The 24,756-nt window shown below is 34.7% G+C and overlaps 1 protein-coding gene across 1 annotated transcript in view; it reads left to right on the forward strand.

The window, feature by feature from the left end:
• LRP1 (LDL receptor protein 1) overlaps positions 1-24,756 on the forward strand; it is a 1,646,373-nt gene that overhangs the window by 448,836 nt on the left and 1,172,781 nt on the right. The window contains exon 30 of the mRNA XM_090402369.1: positions 5,936-6,032. Within this exon, the coding sequence (XP_090258495.1) occupies positions 5,936-6,032 (97 nt within the window). The remainder of the gene's footprint in view (positions 1-5,935; positions 6,033-24,756) is intronic.

Raw genomic sequence — 24,756 nt, forward strand, 5'->3', positions numbered from 1 at the left:
CAGTCGTAATATCCTTATTTTGATGGCGGGCACGAATCATCATGATACAAGTTATTCTCTTCCATGATTCAGGTGGGTTCCAGCTATCCATCCTTTCTGACATCTTGTATATGAATGAAGAAGGGTCCAAACTTTTAAATGAAGAGAAGTGTGTGTTAATACATGTAACTTACGGAAAAATATAATTAATTATAAATATGTCAAATTTATCCCGAACACCCTGTATAGCAAGAGGATGGAAATTGATATTAGATTATTTTATATTAAATGAAAAGACAAAAATTTTCACTAGATGTTAGAGTTCACAGAGGATATGAAATAAGCAGTGATCACTTCCATGTTAAAATAAAATTAAGATTACCACCTAAATGGCTACAAGTAACAACAACAGAAAGAAAAGTTGAAACATTTGTTTATAAAACTAGACTACTGAATGACACAAATGTACAATGGCTATATGAACAAAGAATTAACCAATATCTTGATAAAATAAAACAAAATGAAGAAATAGAAATAGAATGGGTTAATATAAAAACGGTACTAAATGCAGCAGTAAATGAAAGCTTAGGAAAGACCAAAAAATTCAATAAAAGGAAAAAACTGAAGATATGGGATGATACAATCAAAGAAATAATCAAAAAGAAAAAAAGAAGCCTATCACAAATGGTTAAGCAGTAAAAGATTAGAAGATGAAATAGCATATAAAAGAATAAGAGCCATAGCTAAAAGAGAAGTCAGAAAAAGACATAGAGAATCATGGAACAAATTTGTTTCTAATTTAGAACATGATTTATATAAAATAAGACCCAATGTATATAAGATTTTGAAACACTTAAATGCAGATACCAAAGAAAACATGAAATTAAACACCGAATTGAAATTAGAAGAATTTCTAAATTACTACACAGAATTGTGGACAGACAAATATTTTAAAAAAGACAATTGGCTAACAACGAAAATGAAAAGGAAATAACTAAAGAAGAATTAGAAATCAGCCTTAAAGAAACAAGAAACGGAAAATCACCTGGAGAAGATAAGCTAGGTTTAGAACTATATAAATACGCAGGAACAAGATTCAAAGAGAGGCTCTTGTTATTTTTAAATAAAATCTATTCAACCGGTATCCCCCCCCCCAATAGAATGAAAAAAAGCAATTGTGATTCCTATCTTTAAAAAAGGTGATAGAGATGACCCTAAAAACTATAGAGGTATCAGTATACTAAATTCCTGTTACAAAATATATAGCAGAATCTTAAATAGCAAGCTAATGAAATATTCCGAAAACTTTATTTTAGAAGTACAGAATGGATTTAAAAAAGGACGATCATGTATAGACCCAGCCTTTTGCCTAAAATTAATAATAGAGAAAAGAAGAGAATACAATTTAGAAACACATATTGCATTTATTGACTTTGAAAACGCATTTGACAGAGTTAAAAGAAACATATCATTTAACATATTAAAAGAAAGACAAATACCAAATAATATCCTAAAAGCTATCACAAGTATATATGAAAATAATCAAATACAAATAAGATTAAATCACGAGCTATCATATACGAGAGAGATAAACCAAGGGGTCCGACAGGGATGTCTCCTCTCAGCAACTCTTTGTAATATCTACTTAAATGAAATAATAATAAAATGGAGTAAAAATTTACATCAAGGAATTAAACTTTCTTCTACAGTCAACTTTAACATTCTCCTCTTTGCCGACGACCAAATAATAATTACAAATTCTGAAGATAAACTACAGAAAGCTATTTTAGATCTAAATGAGATATCCAAAGATTATGGTATGATAATATCAACAGAAAAATCAAAAACTATGACCATTAAAGGACAAGATCCAGCAAGAACTAAAATAGTAATAGATAACATGATCTTAGAACAGGTGAATTCATTCAACTACCTAGGATGTATGATCACATATGAAAAAGATAATAAATATAATAATTGCAAAATATTTAAAAATAACAGGTGTAATTAAATCTATATTTAAACCAAATCTAGTTCAAAAACAAACCAGACTAAAAGTGTGCAAAATATTAGCCCTACCAGTCTTATTGTATGGAAGTGAAATCTGGACAATAAAACAAAAAGACAAACAAAGATTAATAACAACAGAAATGAAGTTTATGAGAAAAACTGCAAAGTATACCCTATTTGATCACAAAAGAAACGAAGAAATTATGAAAGAATTAAACCAAGAACCAGTAATAGGAAAAAAAAAAAAAACATAAATGGATGGAACACGTTCAAAGAATGAAAACAGAAAGATTACCAAAACAAGCCTTTAAGTACAAGCCATTAGGAAAAAGAAAATCAGGACGTCCTCTTAAATGATTCAACGATGACTTCTAAGGCCAGAACAGGCCATGCTAGGCCTAAATCCTCGAAACACATGATGATGATGATATATATATATATATATATATATAGCTACACCCCGAGTTATGTGACGTGCGACTTACGTAAATTCGCAGTTACGTAATAAATCTACTAGCGCTTATGAACACGTTTGCCGCTTTCTGCGGGTGCATCTTTGACAGCCTTATTGCAGTACAGTAGTAGATGCCTCGCATGCTTTGTTCAGTCACTTGTTATCACTGCTGGTTTCGTTGTTTTTTTTATCCTTAAAATGGAATGCAAATGCAAAACCGAAAGTCATCATCAAAGTCCTGACATGTACCCTCGAGGGGTATACAGGATATGGTAGTACAACATGAAAAATTTACATCATTACTAACTTCCTATCTACAATTTTCCTCTAAATCAGTCTGTCACTTGTCAAGACTCCAATATTATCATTATCAGATCTAATGGCACAAAAAATGTTAGGCTTTGGGGTGCTGCGAACATGTTCTATGATAGCGTGAGGATTTTTGCTTCCTCAGATTCTGCAGTTATAGGTGTTTACTTGCCCATTTACATGAGAAATGCACTCATAACTGAAAACGATTGTCCAAAAAGCCCTGATTTTGTTCTATCCTACTGATCATTTCTGTCTATACAGAAATAATGTGCATCTTCTTGTCTTTCTTCAAATGCTGTACGAAGGTAAATTTGTAGGGCCTTAAATGTAGACATCATCATCAAATTCCTAACATGTACCCTCAAGGGATGTACAGGATATGATAGTACTACATGAAAAATTTACATCATTACTAACTTCCTATCTAAAATTTTCCTCCAAATCTGTCTGTCACTTGTCAAGACTCCAATATTATCATTATCAGATCTTATATTTCTATCGTCTAAGGCACATTGTACTGTATCAATCCACCTATATCTTGGTCTTCCTCTGAGTCGTTTTCCCTGGCGGAGAACACTTGTTTTGCTAATCTTTCCTCGCCCATTCTGTTTAAGTGACCATACCACCTGAAATTAGCTCTGCTAACGAATTCATGGATGCTGACAATGTCAAGTTCTTTCCTAATATCCTCGTTTTTAATATGATATTGCCATTGATGCCATCTGTTCATGCCTCTAATTTTTCTCAGTACTCTCATATCTGCGGTCTCTAGTCTTTGGTCAAGTGTTTTACTTCTGACCTAGCTCTCAGATCCATAAGTTAAAACTGGTTTGAACACACACACTGTCTTGTATACAGCTAATTCAGTGTTCTGACTAATTTCTCTCTTATTCCATATGAATTTATTCACTTGACTTCCTACCATACCAGCTTTGTTGATTCTGTTGTCTATTTCCATATTTAATTTACCATCTTCAGTAAAAATCGTGCCTAAGTAGCTGAAATGTTTTACTTGTTCAACAGGTTCCCCGTTCACAACACAGTTGACATTTTCAACAGTTTTACCTATTTTCATTGTCTTTGTCTTTTTAATGCTCACTTTCATACCATATCTATTATAACAGTTATTCAATTTAGTCAGGGACTCTTGCAAACTTGTAGTGGATTTATTTAGAAGTATAACATCGTCCGCATAAAGCAAAGAGCTGACATTAACATCTCCAATTCTGGTATCATGTTTAATACCACTTTCCTTCATAATGTGATCCATATAGATAATGAATAACAGAGGGGATAATGTACATCCTTGTCTCACACGAGATTTAACATTAAACCGTCTTCCTGTACATCCTTCAATTCTAACTGCCGACTTACAACTCAAATACAGACTAAGTATTGCTTGATATAATGCCCCATTGACACCATATAACTGTAGCATATCGAATAGCTTCTCTCTTGGCACCTTGTCATATGCCTTTTCCAGATCGACAAAACTTAAATACAGATCTTTGTTATATTCCCATGCTTTCTCGACTATTTGTCGTAAAGTGAGGATCTGATCTTGACAGCCTCTATTTGGCCTGAATCCAGCTTGTTCTTCACCAAGCTTTCCTTCCACAATTCTTCTCAACCGTTCCTCAAGTATACTTGCATAGATCTTTCCAGGAACACTTAGTAGGGAAATACCTCTGTAATTCTCACATTCAGTTTTATTTCCCTTTTTATATATGGGTACTATGAGAGCTCTACTCCAATCATTGGGTATTCGTCCCTCTGTCCACGCCTTCTGAAATGTGCAGTGCAGCCACTGTAAGACTTTTATACCACCATACTTCAGCATTTCTGGTCGAATATCATCTACTCCTGTTGCCTTTCCACATTTCAAGCCTTTGATGGCTTTTTCTACTTCAAGTATGGATATGTATTCCTGACTGTATGCCTGAATGTGCTGGTAATAAATCTAAAAAACAGGTGTCTGCAATTACTTTAAAAGAAAAGTTGAAAATAATTCGTATGTATGAAGGCGGGAAAATTCTATCAACAATAGCTCGGGAAATAAATTGACATATTCGACAGTGAATATAATAGTGAAAGATAAAGTTCGCATTTTTGAATGCATGAAAGGTGTTGGTGTTGAAGGGCACAATTACTTTCATATTTACAGTATGTATATTATTCAAATACAATTGATTAATTTTTTTATAATTGAATTTTTTTTAATCACCCCCAAAAATGGAAAATATCTGATTAATGGCAAAAAAAATTAATTCAAGACAGTGGTATGAGTAGCCATTGAACATTTTATTGTATGTATGTAATTTACGAATTCGAATTATGTGAAGGTTTACGGAATGCATTACTTATGTAATTGTGTGTGTGTGTGTATATAGAGAGAAAGAAATGAATGAATATAGAGAAAGTTATTTTATATATATAGATACTAATATGTATTTGTTGTGCACAGTAATTTTTTCCATTTGATTCCATGTGCAGTGATATTGTCAATATGATCGATGGGAATATTATTATACTGAGTACAAATAGGAGTTTTTTTATGGGGGGGGGGCTTAGCATGTCTTAAAATCATTACAATATTTATGGACATATTAAGTACACCTGACATTAGAAATATTTTATTATGCAGATGTGTACAGATATGTACAAGATACATTTAGTGCCTGGCCACATGTAACCTCCCGCTCCCTACACACATATGCACTTGCTCACATACTATATATATTCGCGTACTAGTGGGACTATGCTCCCCACCCCGAGTTCTGGACCACTAGGCTGGTTCTCCTTGAATTTTAATGACTCGAAAAGGTGGTTCCGTGCCCCTCCCCCACCCCCACCCCCGAGTTCCGACTGGTAGGCCGGTTCTCCTTGAATTCCGATGACTCGAATTTTGAAGACTCAACACTCAGGGTAGCCCCTGAGTTTCAAAACATTTCAAATAACTTGACAAAAAACGTGACACAAAAACGTTACAAAAAAAAGCTTATCATTTTATATTATAGAGTATATTAAAATATTTATTATATCAGGTGTACTTAATATGTCCATAAATATTGTAATAATTTTAAGTGCAGTATCATCAGTATTCAAAATGTTACACTGTTTAATATTACTGACTTTCTTGAATATAATTTGGTAATCACTTTTAAAAATATAATTTGACAGGCCAATAAATGGAATGGCACTGATGTGAGAGTCGTGCAAAGGGCAATAACACAACCTTTTGACATCCAGATATATCATCCTTCCAGACAACCTAAAGGTGAGAATTGCATTTTTTTAAAGTTATTCTATCATCTAGTAGTTGTCTTTTTTATGATTAATAGCAGAATGCCCGGCTCTCTGATTTCAACCTAAGAGTATTATCAATATGTACATCTTTTTTTTTATCTTTTTTCTTTTTTTTAAATAAATAAATTCAGTTTAATCCTTTATGCAAGTGTAAGCAAACAAAGTTTGCGCCTGAAGTATCTTCAGAACTAAGGCAACTCCTGGTAAAGGTGAACTAAGCTCTCATCACTCCTTGTCTTAGTATCTCCCATAATGCAAAACATATCTGCTTGCAGACATGTATAATGCTATGCATTATACTTCCATGCTTTCAGTTTGGCAAGCAGGACTGGTGGCTTGCACATAGTAGCTAGCATTATGTAACCCATTTGAAACTTGAGAATTGCATTTTTTTTAAAGTTATTATATCAACTAGTACTTGTCTTTTTTATAATTAATAGCAGAATGCCCAGTTCTCTGATTTCAACCTAAGAGTAATATCAATATGTATATCTTTTTTTTTAATCTTTTTTTTATATATAATTATATATAATAAATCTTTTTTTTTTATAATAAATTCAATTTAATCCTTTATGCAAGTGTAAGCAAACAAAGTTTTCGCCTGAAGTATCTTCAGAACTGAGGCAACTCCTGGTAAAGGTGAACTAAGCTCTCATCACTCCTTGTCTTAGTATCTCCCATAATGCAAAGCATATCTGCTTGCAGACATGTATAATGCTATGCATTATACTTCCATGCTTTCAATTTGGCAAGCAGGATTGGTGGCTTGCACATAGTAGCTAGCATTATGTAATCCATTTGAAACTTGTTCTTAATATATCATTGATTATCATTCAGTGATGTCACTTTCACTACTATCAACACCTTTACTTATTGAACCTACACTTACAAAAAACAGAAGCTACACTTACCTAAAGAATTTGGTAAGTGTAGCTTCTGTAGCTACACTTACCTACTTAAAAGGATTTGAGAGCCTCTGTAGCGCCCTTTGGTTGGAAAGATTTAGGTTTGAATTCCATTTAAGATGCAACAAAAACCTTTATCAGGACTTGTCAATTGAAGGCAACGGAATTGGTCTCATATGGAGGTGGCTTGGTTTTTCCTTCTGAAAAGTCAGATTTTTCTCTTGCTAAGTGGGCAAGTTGGTTAGAAGACATATGTAGTTGACAGTCATAATCCGCCATAAAGATAAGGTTACCTCTCTCTCCCTCCCGACATCAGAGCATTAATTAGGTTTTAAAGAACCCAAGGTACGGCTGTGCTAGGCCATTGAGCGTAACATTCAATAGAAAGAAATCAGTATTTGGATTTCAGAGCAGAGTTCCTCAACTCATCTTGTAAATAGAATTGTGTCTGTGTGTCTTTTCATATACAAAAAGAGATAAACATAACATATTTTTATTGACAGAAGTTAATAATGTGTTATTCTGCTTAGAAGGTTTTCTATGCATTTCTAGTAGAAAGTTGGTCATTATTAAAGGTGGAGTATGAAGCAGATCATGCTCCATTCATCCTGCTTTAACGAATCATTAATTATACATTGCTAACCACTGCAGTGCTTTGGTTATTCTCCTCAGCCCATTGTTTACAGTGATGCATTATCTTGCTATCCAGTCTAAGGACCAGTGGTACAAAATTATCATAATGTAGAAGACACAGTTCAGAAACATGTTGAATATTTCATGCACTCTGATTGTTGGACCTAATCTATACAATGAGAAGTAAGCAACATCGTTACTCAGCTATCTACAAACATTATTCTTTTTATATTACACCCAAGTCAGTAGAAAAAAGGTTTTCTTGACATCCTCCATGTTTAAAACATGTCCATGAGACAGGAAGAAAGTGTATTATGATTGGTTCCTCTGCACAACTGATTTTCATTGCTCCATGGTCTATGTTCTCTATGCCATCCCCTAACAATTAATGATATATATTTGTTATTAAGAAGCATGTAATCTGTTGCTCCACTGAGAATAAAAGCAGTTTGTTATTTATGTGGTTATTTAGTGGTTACTACAGCAATGCTGTCATACAAAAAAAAAGAAAAAGTAATGATACTGAATTCAAACAAGCAAAAATATGGTTAAGGAAAACATTTCTTACTTCTCACTAAAAATTATCTCGTACATTTGTTACAGCATTCATAATGGTTTAGGAAAGACTTGGAAAGTCTTTCCTAAACTCTTATGAATGCTCTAATTTAGGAAAACTCAAATTTCCTAAATTGGAAAAATTGTGCTGTGATCCTATTTAATTCTTAAACATCAACACTATCAATTCAGCACATTGCCATGCAACACTTACCACCAGTCCCCTCCAAATCTGGTCGCATCATTAACAGGTGCTTCAGTACTTTTTTTGTAATAATGGCTGGACGTCAGTCCTTCCCTTCTCGTAGAATTCTTCTTCTTCTTAAGCTTTCACGACCATTAATGTTCTTAGCCATGGACTTCACAACCGCAAATGTCTCAAGGATAAGGTGGTTGGCCCTATTCCTCCCAGTGTGTCCTATGTCTGTAGATGTGTGTTCATGAGGTTGGATTGCCTGTTTTAGTGGACGAAAACCCGAGTTTTCCAGGTGAAAAACTCCCTACCTCTGTATGAGACTGGCTAACTCACCTTTAGTCGAAAGAGACCAGATAAAGGTTCCTCATGTCATGGACGAGAATTGAACCCAGGTCTTTCCAACCAAAGAGCTTTGTCTATACAGACTGAGGCTCTTCTCATACAATTACCTTGTGACTAAAATCTGAAGGATGCAGTTAACTAGGTGTTACTATTTCTTATTGTCTTTGTGCACATTTTTATGTGCACAAATAACAAAGACAAAAACAGGTGAGTTACTTCTAGCATGATCAGGAAAAAGATGGAATAGCTATAGTATCATCATCATCATCATCAAATTCCTGCCATGTATCCTCAAGGGGTGTACAGGATATGACAGTACTACATGAAAAAATTACATCATTACTAACTTCCTATCTACAATTTTCCTCCAAATCAGTCTGTTACTTGTCAAGACTCCAACATTATCAGATCTTATATTTCTATCGTCTAAGGCACTTTGTACCGTATCAATCCACCTATATCTTGGTCTTCCTCTGGGTCGTTTTCCTGCCAACCTGGCAGAGAACACTTGTTTTGCTAATCTTTCCTCTCCCATTCTATTTAAGTGACCATACCATCTGAGATTAGCTCTGCTAACGCATTCCTGGATGCTGACAATGTCAAGTTCTTTCCTAATATCCTCGTTTTTAATATGATACTGCCATTGATGCCATCTGTTCACGCCTCTAATCTTTCTCAGGACTCTTATATGTGCAGTCTCTAGTCTTTGGTCAAGTGTTTTACTTCTGACCCAGCTCTCAGATCCATAAGTTAAAATTGGTTTGAACACAGTCTTGTATACAGCTAATTTAGTATTCCGACTAATTTCTTTCTTATTCCATATGAATTTATTCAGTTGACTTCCCACGATACCAGCTTTGCTGATTCTGTTGTCTATTTCTATATTTAGTTTACCATCTTCAGTAAAAATTGTGCCTAAGTAGCTGAAATGTTTTACTTGTTCCACAGGTTCTCCATTCACAACACAGTTGACATTTTCAATGATTCTGCCTATTTTCATTGCCTTTGTCTTTTTATTGCTGACCTTCATACCATATCTATTACAACAGCTATTCAATTTAGTCAGAGAATCTTGCAGACTTGTAGCGGATTTATTTAGAAGTATAACATCATCCGCATAAAGCAAAGAGCTGACATTAACATCTCCAATTTTGATATCAGGTTTAATACCACATTCCTTCATAATTTGATCCATATAGATAATGAATAACAGAGGGGATAATGTACATCCTTGTCTCACACCAGATTTAACATTAAACCATCTTCCTGTACTTCCTTCAATTCTAACTGCTGACTCACAACTCAAATAAAGACTAAGTATTGCTTAATATAATGCCCCATTGACACCATATAACTGCAGCGTATTGAATAGCTTCTCTCTTGGCACCTTGTCATATGCCTTTTCCAAATCGACAAAACTTAAATACAGATCTTTGTTATATTCCCATGCTTTCTCGACTATTTGTCGTAAAGTGAGGATCTGATCTTGACAGCCTCTATTTGGCCTGAATCCAGCTTGTTCTTCACCAAGCTTTCCTTCCACAATTCTTCTCAACCGTTTCTCAAGTATACTTGCATAGATCTTGCCAGGAACACTTAGTAGGGAAATACCTCTGTAATTCTCACATTCAGTTTTATTTCTCTTTTTATATATGGGTACTATGAGAGCTCTACTTCAATCATCGGGAATTAGTCCCTCTGTCTAGGCTTTCTGAACTATGCAGTGCAGCCACTGTAAGACTCTTATACCACCATATTTCAGCATTTCTGGTCGAATATCATCTACTCCTGCTGCCTTTCCACATTTCAAGCCTTTGATGGCTTTTTCTACTTCAAGTATGGATATGTATTCCTGACTGCATGCCTGGTCAGTGTTTTTTATCACTGTGCTGTCATCACTGCTTGTTTCATTTAGCAGTTTTTCAAAGTAATTACTCCGTACTTCAAGGATATCTTTTTCTCCTGTTTTCATTTCACCTTTATCATCTCTAATTCCTTTTACAGCACTCTTTCCTCCATTCCTAAGCTTCTTCAACAACCTCCAGAATATTTTGCCACCTTCTTGATATTTATTTTCTATATTCTTGCCAAAGTCCTCCCATGACTTTTGTTTAGCTAGTTTTACACACTGTTTAGCTTTCTTACATTTGTCTCTGTATTCTGTAAGAGTAAAAGCTGACTTATTTGCCAGGAACTTTTGATATGCTTTCTTCTTTTCCTTCACTGCCTCTTTAACTTCCTGTGTCCACCAGGGAGTTCAGATTTTTTTATCCTTGCACACAACCTCACCACATGCCTCTCTGGCAGAATTAATCAATGTTTCCTTCAGAGTTTGCCACTGAATCTCCAAGGTTTGATTCCTGTTCTCAAACTCTTTCATTTTCTTTTCAATAATATTTCTGTATTTTAGTCTACAGTTCACATCTGAGAGCTGCTCAACTTTTATTCGCTTTAAAACTTTTTTACATGTTATTCTTTTCAATATGAAATTCAATTTTATCCTGCTCAAGACTAAATAGTGATCACTTCCAATTTCAAATCCTCTGTACACTCTGGTGTCCTGCACCAGGGAGAAAACATCACTATCAACAATAACATAGTCAATGAGACTTTTCTTATTCCTAGCCTCTTCTCTCCATGTGAATTTGTGCACATTTTTATGTTGGAACATGGTGTTAGTAATAACCAGTCCATGTCCTGAGCAGAAATCTAACAGATATTTGCCATTATTATTAGCTTTGCTCTTTTCTCCAAATTTTCAGAAAATATTTTTGTATGTCTCACAATCATTTCCTACTCTGCTATTTAGATCCCCAACAAGGACCAACTTTTCCTTTTTCATTGTGTCAGTTGCTTTTTCTAAAGCCTCAAAAAATTCCTCCACTTCTACCTTAGTAGAATCTTCTGTAGGACCATAGGCACAAATAAGTCTCATTGTCCAGTTCCCCATTCTCATATTTGTCCAACACTCACCTTTTTTTTTCCGCTAGTCCATCCGGGTCATCGCATTTCCTTAGATCAGCGTCTTCTGCGAATTCGAGCGTGAGCCGCTTTCCAATAATTTACACTGCTGCAGATGTAACGCTCACCCAAGCACCTTGAACTTTAGATTGCATATGTTTCACATAGAACATATTATGGCCGTTACAATTAACCAAAACATAATTCTTCACACAGAATAATTGCCATTTTTGATTCACACTTTGTATTATTATATAAATTATTCATTCAATATACTTCTTTCACAATCAGTTTCTATACTAAAGCTCAAGTATCTCTTAATTGTTTTCCAATTCATGTTGAATCCTGAATAAACCAAATTCAAAAAATAAAATTTTCCATTCAAGATTCAACATTGGCCTGTTTTTGCATCATTAGCATACAGTGCTGTATGGCTCCTATCAAATCCTTTCCAATGTCATTAGTGTAAAGATTAAATGATAACATACCAAGGACTGATTCCTGGAGTACACTACTGGTCACCTTAAATCTTTCAGGACCCCCCCCCCCCCATGCATAACTTTTTTGATATCTGTCAGTCATTCATCTTCTCACCCAAACTATGGCAATGACATTTTTGCTCTATCGACTCATTCTGAAAAAGAACTTACCACTTCATACATCACATCAATAATGAAATTACTTGAAGTATCTCCAAATAAATAATTAATCAAATACAGTTTACAGTAAATAATCTTAACTGAATTAAACAAATTCAGAATGGAAAACATATAGGCCATGAAATAACATCAGAGTAATCCATCATACTTCACTCCAAGCAGAGCTTCAAGTAAACTCTCAGTATACTGCTAGTTCTCTGTGTGGATTAAGTGGAGTAGCTAAATTATATTTCTCCTTATAATGAAATTTTGTTTTTCTCAGTCATCCTTTTGTTTATAACAAGACAAAAGTAAGCACAAGGAGCAAAATAGTACAACTTTCAAGTAGTAGATAGACTGTTCATCAAACAGAAACACTGCTTCCATACTATGAGAAAAAATGGCAAAACATAACTGAGACATATATTGAAAATAAATTCTTATCCTCTAAATGACATGAATTATTTATCAATAATTTCTTCAATTTTTCAGTTAAAGAAGTTCTAAGAAGTACTTTGAAAGTATGAGCATATCAGTTGCCATTAACATTGTATGTTAAAGCACTTCTGAATAAAACTTCTGTTTTATTCCGAATTATTATTCATATTCCTTATCCATGTTATTCAAGAAAATCAAGTTTTCAACTACTTTAATCTCACCACCTCATGCTATTTTCCAGTTCTTTTCCTTGTTGTTAGTCAAAGAGATATGTGATTGGTATAACTTTATTCACCACTTTGCTAGATGACACTGTTAACATGTACATTTGGTAGATAAATAACCTCACAAAAATACATTACTGACACTTTCATTCCATATTTTCTTGTGCAATGTATCTAAGATTCTTTCATGTATTAAAGAATTGCTCTGCTTCATTGCCAGAAATGGTAAGCACTAATAATTTCATTGACATATGCTCTAAATTTTATGAATAACCACTTCTGGGTCAGTACAGTATAATCACAGTCACTAACTGGAGTCATATATATATATATATATATATATATAAAATTGTTAATTTTTGTTGTTAATTGGAGTAACCCCCCCACATATTATAATCAGGTCTGATACTCTTTGACTTTGAGTTTGTTCTATAACATGCTGCCTGAGGAGGTTATCTCACAGCATCTCAATACATCTGCCTTCATTCATCTCATTTCCCACAAACTTTATAGTATATTCATGTCAATTGGAAAAGGCATATGACAAGGTACCCTGACTAAAACTGACCAAAACCCTACAATTATATGAGGTAAATGGAACACTGTACAGAGTAGTACATTGTCTATATTTAAGTTGTAAGTCAGCAGTTATATTTGAAGGAAATATAAGATTTTTGATGTAACATCAGAGGTAAGACAAGAATGCACGTTACTTCGATTCTTGTTCATTCATCTATATAGATCACATTATGATAGAAAATGGCATTAATCCTGATATTAAAATCGGAAATATATCGAAACTTAGATCTTTGCTTTATGCAGATAATATTGTACTCTTAAATCCAGTGCAAGTTTTAAGGATTCTCTAACTAAATTATATAACAACTGTAGCAAATTTAGCATGAAAATAAGCAATAAAAAGATGAAAAATAGGCAAGAACATAGGCGCATTTCCAATGGAGAACCTATTGAACAAATAAAATATTCAGCTATTTAGGCACTATTTTTAGTGAAGACAGCAAATTAAATTTGGACATAGACATTAGAATAAACAAAGCTGGTACGGTTGGGACCTAGTTGAATAAATTTATATGGAATAAGAAAGAATTAGCCATAACACAAAACTAACAGTTGTTTAAACACAAGACAGTGTTTAAACCAGTAGATCTGTGATCTGAGATTTTATAGATCTGAGAGCTAGGTTAGAAATAAAGCACTTAATCAAAGACTAGAGACCACTGCTATGAGCTTTCTGAGAAATATTAGAATGAACAGATGGCAGAATCATATTAAAAATGAAGGTATTAGAAAAGAATTTGACATTATTAACATTTAAGAATGTGTGAGCAGAGCTAATCTAAGATGATAATTAGTGGCCACTTAAACAGAAGGAGAGAGGAAAGTTTAGCAAAACAAGTATTTGAAGCCAAGATGGCAAGAAAGAGACCCAGATAAAGACCAAGAGCTAGGTGGATTGATTCAGTCAGAAGTGCCTTAGAAGAATGAAATGTTAGACACGACAATATTGGAGTATTGACAGGTAATAGACTAATTTGGAGGAAGATTGTTGAAAGGAGATTATTAATAATGTTAACTTAATGATGTAGTGCTGCCATAGTAACCTGAATACTCCCTTGAGGGTATATATCAGGAAATTGATGATGATAGAAGCTCACATACCTTGCAATACATTTGTCTACTTAAAGAAAAGGTATTAGAAAATGCCTTTATTAGAAAGTAGTGCCAAAGAGAATTGAATCTTCTTCGTCCTCTATTCTCTACTGCATGGGGTCTGGAATGATCTTCATCTTTATTGTACTCAAAAGTGGACTGTGGGTCTCAAGTCTATAATTTCTCATGGCAGAGATGGATAGCCCCCCACAATGGTTTGGATGCTATACATCATTAGTGAATATGTATAGTTACCTGCACTTTTTGCATATCTCTTATTGAAAGAGGCAAACGAATTGCTCTCTGTCTCTCTTCCAGAGCATCTTACAATGACTAGTATTCTTTTATTTCTTTTTTTTTTCTTTTTTTTTTTTTACTTTCCTCTTTGAGAGGTTCACTATCACATAACTTGAGCCTGCCATATGTCCCTTTGGTATGTATCTTAAAGACATGCAAGCTACTGGCACAAATCTAGACAAGCGTATAATTTATACAGACTCATTTAGTTCTTTACAGATCTTAGTCTCCTGTGTATAACCCATATCCATTGTTTTGCAAGTTTGCTCAATTGATTTACAAATTAAAGGTCCTTAATTTTGGTATTTAGCTTTGTTAGATGCTCAGTCAAATTGGAAGGGAAACGAGACTTCAGATGCAGCTCATATATTTTCCAGGTACTGTTTGTCAATCCCCATATACAGACTACAGCCACTTTATAAGATCAAAGCTAATAACCAAATATTAGTCATCATTGCAAGAAGCACTGACAAATAAATTGCACAAGCTTAAGCCTGAAATTCAGTGTTGGCAGTCAAGTCAACATAGAAACAGAAGAGGTTGTTTTTGCTAGACTTCGCATCAGTCACAGTCATCTTACACATTAATGAAGGTGATAGCCCTTCTTTGTGCACATGTCTCTCATAATTAGTTATGTTCTAGTGGAGTGCCAGCACTTCATTCAAGAAAGGAATGAATTTTTTACTACATTGGCTATGCCATATCCATTCAGGCAGGTCTTAGACTTAGATAAATTGCATGAAGTATTTAACTTTTTTGAAAATAATTAATTTATAAATTTGATTATAAATTCTATTTACAAAGAACTGCAGAAAATCATAGATAAACATATGAAATAGACTATTTACTACTAGCAGGGTATTTAAATGCCAGAATAGGAAACAGGAAATACAAACAAACAAACATAAGAAGATTTGGTGAAGTTATATGTAATCAAAATGGATTCAAACTGCAAAATTTTGTCATTTATAATAATATGAGAATAATGAACTTGTATTTGAACAAACATAAAGAAATACATAAGTATACATGGTCAACCAGTGGAGATGCAATTCATTTATTGACTACATTATCACCAATTTTAAATTAGTTGAGTTAATCCTAGATGTAACAGCATATCAAGGCTTTGAACTAAACTGTGATCATTATATGGAATTGGCAAAAATTCGATATAAACCAAAATGGCTAAAAATAAATAAATGGAAAATAACTCTCAACCAACTTACAAAATGTCATCATTACAAGATCCCCATATTAGACAACAATATCAGAAATGCACTGATTTAAAAACAGAATCCATACATGAATCAAATGATACAGAAGAGAAATGGAAAAATCTGAAACAAATTTTTACAAAAGATAGATATGCTATTTGCAGATGATCAGATTGTATTAGCTACATCAGGAGATGATCTACAGAGATACGTAAACTCATTAAAGGAAATTTCAGAACAATAATAATATGAAAATATCAAAGGTAAAGACAAATATAATGGTTTTCAAAGGAGAAAACCCAATAAGAAGTAAAATAGTGATAGATAATAAAATATTAGAACAAATTAATACTTTCAAATACCTGGGATGTGACTTATCATATGAAGATGAGAAATATATACAGGGTGTTCGGGATAAATTTGACAGTTTCGTAAGGAAAAAGAAAATCTTCTTTGTATCTATTAAATTTAATGAATTGACAAAAAAACATTACAGGCAGAGTTAATTACAATACTATCAACAAGATTTACTCAAAATAACCACCATTAGCATCGATCACAGCTTCAATTCTGCTTCGGAACCTCGAACAAGCTGATGCTACAGTCTCCCTGGGAAGGGCCGCAAAAACTGTTTTAATTTTATCCATTAACTGGGCTTTTGTATTACTGGAAGTGCGATTGGTGTCTTTTTCAACTGCGCCCCATACAAAATAATCCATGGGGTTAAGGTCTGGGGAGTTTGGAGGCCAAACATTTGGACTGGTGAAGTCGTAGAAATTTTCAGACAACCATTTTTGACTTTTCCCAGAGGTGTGGCAAGGGGCCGAATCCTGCTGCCATACATACGGCCTACCATTGGCTACCCTTGTTATCCAGGGCTTGACTACAGTTAGCAACTCCACGAACAAAGCCCGAATTCCAATGCCAGGGTTCTTCAACACCTGTTCCTGCAGATTTGCGAGGAATTCTGCTGTACGAACGCAATCAGATCGTCTGCTAGGGATCTTTCTTCTTGCTACATCCTCGTAGTCACCATTGCAAGTCTCTAGTTCATGCCTGATTGTTTTTACTGTATTCAGGGAGCATTGGGCAGCAGTCGTAATATCCTTATTTTGATGGCGGGCACGAATCATCATGATACAAGTTATTCTCTTCCATGATTCAGGTGGGTTCCAGCTATCCATCCTTTCTGACATCTTGTGTATGAATGAAGAAGGGTCCAAACTTTTAAATGAAGAGAAGTGTGTGTTAATACATGTAACTTACGGAAAAATATAATTAATTATAAATATGTCAAATTTATCCCGAACACCCTGTATAGATATTAAAATATCAAATTTTGTTAAAGTAAACTGCATAATAAATAATATAGTTAAGCCAGCCTTAGTACGAAAACACACTAGAATCATGTTAAATATGGTGGTGAAATATGAACCATAAAAAAGAAGATTGAAAAAATGGATTCAAACAGCAGAGATGAAATTTCTCAGGAAAACAGCTGGATATAGCAAGTGGAACAGAAAAACAAAAGAAGACATTTTACAATCTCTGAATACAAAACCAGTTAACTACTATATTAGTAAAAATAAGTAAAAATGGTTAGAACATCTCACTCAAATGGATTACTAAAAATACTACAGATATGAAATAAATGGAAAAAGAACAGGCCATTTGACCTAATATCCATGCTAGGAGAAAGAAGATTGATTAGATTCTGCTTTGCTTTAATAAATTTTTTGAACACTGCATGTTATTCACTCATTTTTCTCTCTATTACTGCTTATAATTGCCACATGTACTGCTGCAACCTTTGATTTGGTGCAGTATGAGTTTTGCTGTCTTTGGTCCCATAAACTCCTAATCAACCAATTAGTCCTTTACTTTGTGTGTGGTGTAGCAACATTCCAGTATTTTTTTTTTCATTATTTTTTTTATTTTTTGGTGTGTTCCTTTGTCCATTTCTGCAATATTTTCCCTGAACTTCAACTCCTTCACAGTCACCACCAAATACCTAGTCTCCTCAATTTCACTTGTATGATTAGTGTTATTATCCCAAGCCCCCCATGGAGTCTAAGACTCATCCAGGAGGTTCTTTTGTCATATACACAGCTAATCATACCATGCCTTAAACACACTCAAATTCTCTGCAGACACCACACTCTCAGGCAAGGCATTCCAATCATTCACAATTCTGTATGCAAAAAACTTGCTTCTCACTGCTCTGCTTACATCCTCCATATACAGCTTCCATGTATGTCCTCTGGTTCTCCGATCATTTACTGTAAAACCACTCCAACATTGATCCTATAATTTAGGATCAATGGGATCAATTTTATGGGGGGGAGAAAATTGAATACATACACAACTTGAATCGCATCACCCTTCTTCCTTCTGTCCACTAGCCTCTGTAAATTGCATCTTCTCAACCTTTCCTCATATTTGACATTCCAGAGATCAGAAACTACCTTAGTAAGTCATCTCTAGACCCTTTCCAACATCTCCTTGTTGGAAAGCCAGGTGATCAATTCTGTGCATAAAATTGTGCACCTAATCAAAGCCTTATACAATGGAACAAGAATCTCCTTACTTCTATTAGTCAGTGTCCTTCGCATCATTCCCTGAATTCTTTGTGTTGTACTCACAATTTTGGCAATGTGTGCCAAATTGAATTGAGTGCCCATTCACTCAGTTTATTCAAGTTTTCTTGTAAGGCCACAACATCTTCTCTACTCTTCATAGTTTGTCTCAACTTTGCATCATCTGCAAACAACTAAATATCTCCATCCAAATCTTCACCAATATTGTTAACATCCAGATTAAACAGCAATGGCCCTAAAACAAACCCATCAGGCACACCATTAGTGACTTTCCTCTTCCTGGCTATTGTTCCCCCATACAAAACTTACTGATACTTATCAGATAGCCAGTCTCCGATCCAATGCACTAATCTAATATCCAACTCTATCCCCTCTAGTTTGACTATCAACTTATCATGTGGTACCCTGTCAAAAGCCTGTGCAAAATCTAAGTATACTACTGTATCTCCCTCTCCTTTGTTCAAGGAATCCGTCTTCTTATTGTAATAAGTAAGTAGATTACTAAAACATTACCTCTATTTTGAAAATCCATGCTGTCCATCAAAGATAATACCGTTGTTGTCAACTCAGCTCTGGATCCTAGTTCTTCTCAGATTTTCCAACACCTTAACCACAACATCTGACACACAGATAGAAGAACACAGATTGATGTCTGAGTTCTATCACCTCCCTTATGAAACGGCACAGTCTTGCCCTTCTTCCACTTGGAAGAAGTAGAAGTTTTTTGGAACTCGACCCAGTGCAAGACTCATATTAACAAAATATGTCAAAGCAGATGTCAACGCCCTTGCGCATTCCTTCAGAATATGTGGTGATATATTACCAAGTCCTACAGGCTTATTAACATCACGTTTGCTCAATTCCCAATACACCTCTTGCTCACTTACAGTCGGTTTCTCCTCCCCATCACCAACTGCTCTCAATCTCTCCATGATGTCACATTCAAGAATGAAAGACCCTTATGAACTGCTCATTAAGTATCTCCAGGATGTCTTCCGCAGCAGTTGTCCTTATGCTATTTTCTCCAATCATTGTCATCTTTCCATAATCTTTTTTTTTTTTGCTGGCTTCATATCAAAAGAACTTCCTAGGATTCTTTTTGGCTTCATTAGCTAACTGCTGCTCATACTTCACTTTTGCTACCCTTACCAACTAAGTCACCCTCCTTGCCTGGTTTTTGTAATCCTCATGGAATTGGTTATTACCACTTCTCCATAATGCCTTTTTTCTTTGTATCGCATGCTTAATCTCTTCATTCATCCATTTCACATCTATGTTATTTATCCTTCTACCCTTGGAATACATTTAGACAGTGCTTCTAATAGATAGTTCTTGATTATGCCCCAAGCTGCATTGATCTTTTTTCCAACTAACTCCTCATTCCATGCTATGCCTGCAAGCTGTCCCTTGAGCTCTTCATCATCACCAGCCTTGTAGTTTCACATATACCCTTTTCTCAAAGAGATAATCACATTGCTGGCAACCACCTAGGTTCTCACTAACTAGAGTGTGATTTGAAACCTCATTTCTAATTACATCCTCTGATGAGATGATCAAATCCAAACTCCTCAATTCTCGTGTGCCCTCTGTTGCATACTGTCTGAGGTAGTTATCCCTCAAAAACTCAAGAAAGTCATTTTCTTTACTTCCAGTTGCTATTCCATCATCCCATTCTATGTTGCCATAGTTAAAATCACCCATAATAATCACCCTTTTCTTGTTTGCTCACTACCATCCACATTACCAGGTCTATAACACCATCAAACTAAGTATTTCATTCTATTCACCTCTATCTCACACCATACCGCCTCAAAATCACTGGCACTATTTCCCTCTTGTATCTCTACTTTGTATGGACATAACTCTTTCTCTGTCATCAATAACACTTTCCCTCCTCTCCTTTTTATTTTATATCCTCACAAAACACATTATACTCTTCCATCTCTATTCCTGTCAGGATGTTGTCCTCATCCAACCATGTCTCACTTATTCCAACAATTTTTGAGTGAACAGACTCAATTAATGCAATCATTTCATATGCCTTGTTTCTTAGATGTCTAGCATTTGTATACAAACACAGCAGCTTATTCCTAGATCTATAGCTAGTTCCACTGACACCACTGATTTGATGTGACCTTTCCATGCTTAGCTCGAGCCATTTCTATTTCTCCTTATTCATCTTCAAACCTTCTTCAGATCTAAATGTTTTCCCTTGATCCCAGGTGAACCCACTCCCTTTTTGTCTACACATGCATTCACATCCTCTTGGATATGAATGCATGTGTAGACAAAACCTTTCTCACGTTGTGTCCCTCTGTCCACCCTGAGCCTCGCTGTTTCCTTGTCCATCTTGCACACCTGTTCTCTTATTCTCTATACTCATGCCACTCACTTCTTCATTCATAAACACCTCTTCAATCTCTCCTGCCTTACTATTCCATTCTTCCAGATCGCTTACTAGTTGATCAGATTCATTTTCTGCACTCACTTCTCTACCATCCAGTAGCAGTCTCTCCAAGTGTGACTCACACCCAAACCACTCAAATGCTGTCCATCACTCCTATACAATCCACTTCGTCCTTTAAACTCATTCCACACATTAACAAACTGTACTCCTTTCTACTCACACATTTCTGCTAACATATCATTCATAATCCTTGCTCTCTGCTTCATCTCACCACTGTCATACCTAGGCAGTACACTTACTACCTTTCCTATCACACTATAATCTTATCTGTCTCAACAACCTCCTGATATCCAATCTGATGTGTTCTTTATTCCCAGTCAATCATTTGTCTATATTACAACTACCAACTCTTTTGCTCGCTTACTTCTTATATTCAGTGCCTCAGTCACTCTACTCATTTTACCTCAAGAAAACATACTTATGCATTCTCTCGTCCAGCAAGCCTTTAATAATTGAATCACCATGCAATGTCACTCACAGATCTTTCATTACCTCTTTTATACCAACATTATTTGTTTTTATCATTTTCATTCCTCCATTCATATCTCGAATTCTCTTAACTTCATTCCACATCCATTTCATCTCTTGCCTCATCTTAACCAACTGATCTTTCGAATCCTGTCACATTTTTCCCATCGTTCATTTCGAATTTTTGAACTTTCAAACCTTGCATCATATATGCTTGTTCACAGTCGATGCCACTTGCCATCATATCTTTAACTTCACTTTGTTTTGTGACTTCTGCCATATTCTCATCACTTTTGTCTTTCTTACCATCGATTGTTAAGTTTCTCAGATTGCTCGTTCTCTTTTTCAAAACTTTTTTGACATTTTTTTCCCTGCTCTTTTACACTGTCCTTTTCTATCAGAAGAGCACCCATCCTCCTCGCAGCATTTTCACTACTAACACTTTCAGTTATCAACATATTAGCACTCATCAAATCCTCATTCAGTTCACACTTCACACACACCCTCCTTCCATCTACTTAAATATCCACAATTTATGTATATAATCAAACAAGTACATATAGCACACCTGACATTTCATGAAACAACTGAAATCAAAGTTAAATTCCTGAATGGATAATTCAGGAATTTAACTTTGCCATCTTTCCTTTGCTGGTTACTATACTGACTCTGATTTCAAAGAATTTGTAAATAAACTTAAACAAAAAATCCCACACATTAATTATACTGCAAGTGCACAACTTTTATAGCAACTAAAGTCGATTGGTAGAGCCTCTGCTACTAATGGCTCACGCAAAAAGTTAAACAAGTTTGAGCATAGTTAGTAGTTGGAAAGGGATGAATCGTTCAATGCTGTTGCCACACTCTCCCTCGATGAGTCTTTGGACTCCCTGGAGGTGTCAAATAATAATGATAATAATAATAACTCTTACTCATGCACACACACTTATATACTATTAATTATTTCAAAAAACGTATCTCAAGCGGAGCCCTCTTTTCACACTGCTACTTCTCGTGACACTAGCGATAGATAAATTTTCAAGACTGTATACACAAACTGTGATATTTTCATTCTGAAGTGGACTTATGCTATACAATATTGAACTGCCAACAATCGACCTTTGTTCACAGTGCCAGTCTCTGTTGATAGTAAGCTATAGGATATATATATCTAGACCAGCTTCATTTACTTTTGCCCTCTCTAATCCTGTTTTGTTGTTAATGAGGTTCTTTCATTGAAGTTATAAATCTGTAATTATTAATTATTTATCTGCTAGAAAATCAAATTAATAGCAAATAATTCCCTACTTTTTAAAAATTTTTTTTTCAATCTACTTCAAGCTTTCAATAATGAAGATTGCTGTGATCCTACGCTAGACACTGAAAATTCTTATGAAAATTCACTTTAAAAAATTTACACCATGAATTTAAACTGAAATCTTGTTTTTCAAGTAGAGGCGTATCCACTTGGCCAACCAGGGTGGCAAATATAGTATTATCACAAACTAACAGCCACTATTCTTCATGTTATCCAAAATCATCAAGGAAGTTAACTGCCATTATTAAAGTCAGACTGATGAAAATTAAAATTTAAAGCAAGGAAATCGAAAAACAGAATGGTAATGGCATTATGAAAGTGAGAGAGAACAAATAAATATAATAGAATGAATAAAGCACATTTTTAGTCAAACAAGATTAAACGAAAAAGATGAGATTTAGGAATGAACACTCTGACAAGGAATATCAGAGTGCCCATATTCGCAGCTATTACCTTTTATATGAAAAGAGTTAAAGAAACAGAAGTTCAATTTTGAGAAGTTCAATTTTGAGAAGTTCAATTTTGAGAAGTTCACTTTTCATAGGAAAAGTTTTGCAGCATGGAGATGGAAATAGACAACATTTAAGGAAACAGTAAGATCACATATATTTGTGAAATGGATCTAGAAGGTTTTGGAAGATTTACCTTTTATATGTATAATGCTTCATTTTGATTAGCTTTTTACAGTTGTTGTTGTTGTTGTTTGGTGTCTCTGGGTCATAGTAATGAAGGCATGTTTTATTAATAGTCACAAGTCAAATCAGTAGTCACAATACAAGCTAAAAATATCCACCTGATTTTTCAGAATGGCACAAAATCCCTTCAGATGACAGCACATGTTCTCTCTTTTAGTTGGCATTCAGACATTTGGGGACCCACTTTGCTGAGAGGGTCTGCATGTCCAGATGTTTGTGGATAATGACTCCAACTCATTATCTGGATATCCCTAGTCCTTTGCAATGTTTTTGGCTAGTATACGTCTGTCATCAAGCATCGATGTTTTCAGGTGTGATCGCTGTGGATGGTCTTTCTGACCTAGGGGCATCTGTTTTCTTAGGATGCCCAGTTTTTAACTTGGCCACCCATGGCAGCTGTTGGATATCCTGGGGCACAGTTCCCTAATGTCTCACACAAAGTTTAGTGAACCTTAGTTGCAGACTTTTCTTGCAGCACGAAAAACTTGATGATGGTCCACACCTATGTCTGTGTTTGAATTTCTTCAAAACCTCTGACATGTCTTCTTATATATCCTAAAAGAAAAAGAACAAATTATTACAATTTGATGAAACATGAGAGATAAAGTGGTTTAGGATATGTTTTTTCTTGTAGTTTATCAGTTACTTTAATATCATTTTTGTTCTGGGTGTTTATCAGAACTTTCCAGCCCTCCCTCATAAGTCAGCATACAAGTGCATTATTATAACCTCAAAACATCACTTATATACTCCCCAGCATTTTTGACACTTCCAAGAAAAATATCTGTAGTTCATTTTAGTACTGTTGGGGATGTGTCAAATTATTTGCTCCTTCATCTTATTTTACACAGGTGAACTAGCACGCATAATATAGTTCTCAAAAGTAGAATATCTGAATTATTATTACTATAAACTATGGAATATATAAAAATATTAAAATTGTACTCGATCATGATATTATGCTCCTATAGTGTTTTCATAATAATTATTGAAACTGCATAAGAGTGAATATAATATTAAAGCAGTTTCTTTTTTAAGTGTTGCTCAAGTTACCAGTGATGATATGCTGATAACAT

This window comes from Typopeltis vanoorti, chromosome 2 (assembly GCF_054136105.1).
Source record: "Typopeltis vanoorti isolate ZY-2024b chromosome 2, IOZ_Tvanoo_1.0, whole genome shotgun sequence".
NCBI classification, from domain to species: Eukaryota; Metazoa; Arthropoda; class Arachnida; order Uropygi; family Thelyphonidae; genus Typopeltis; species Typopeltis vanoorti.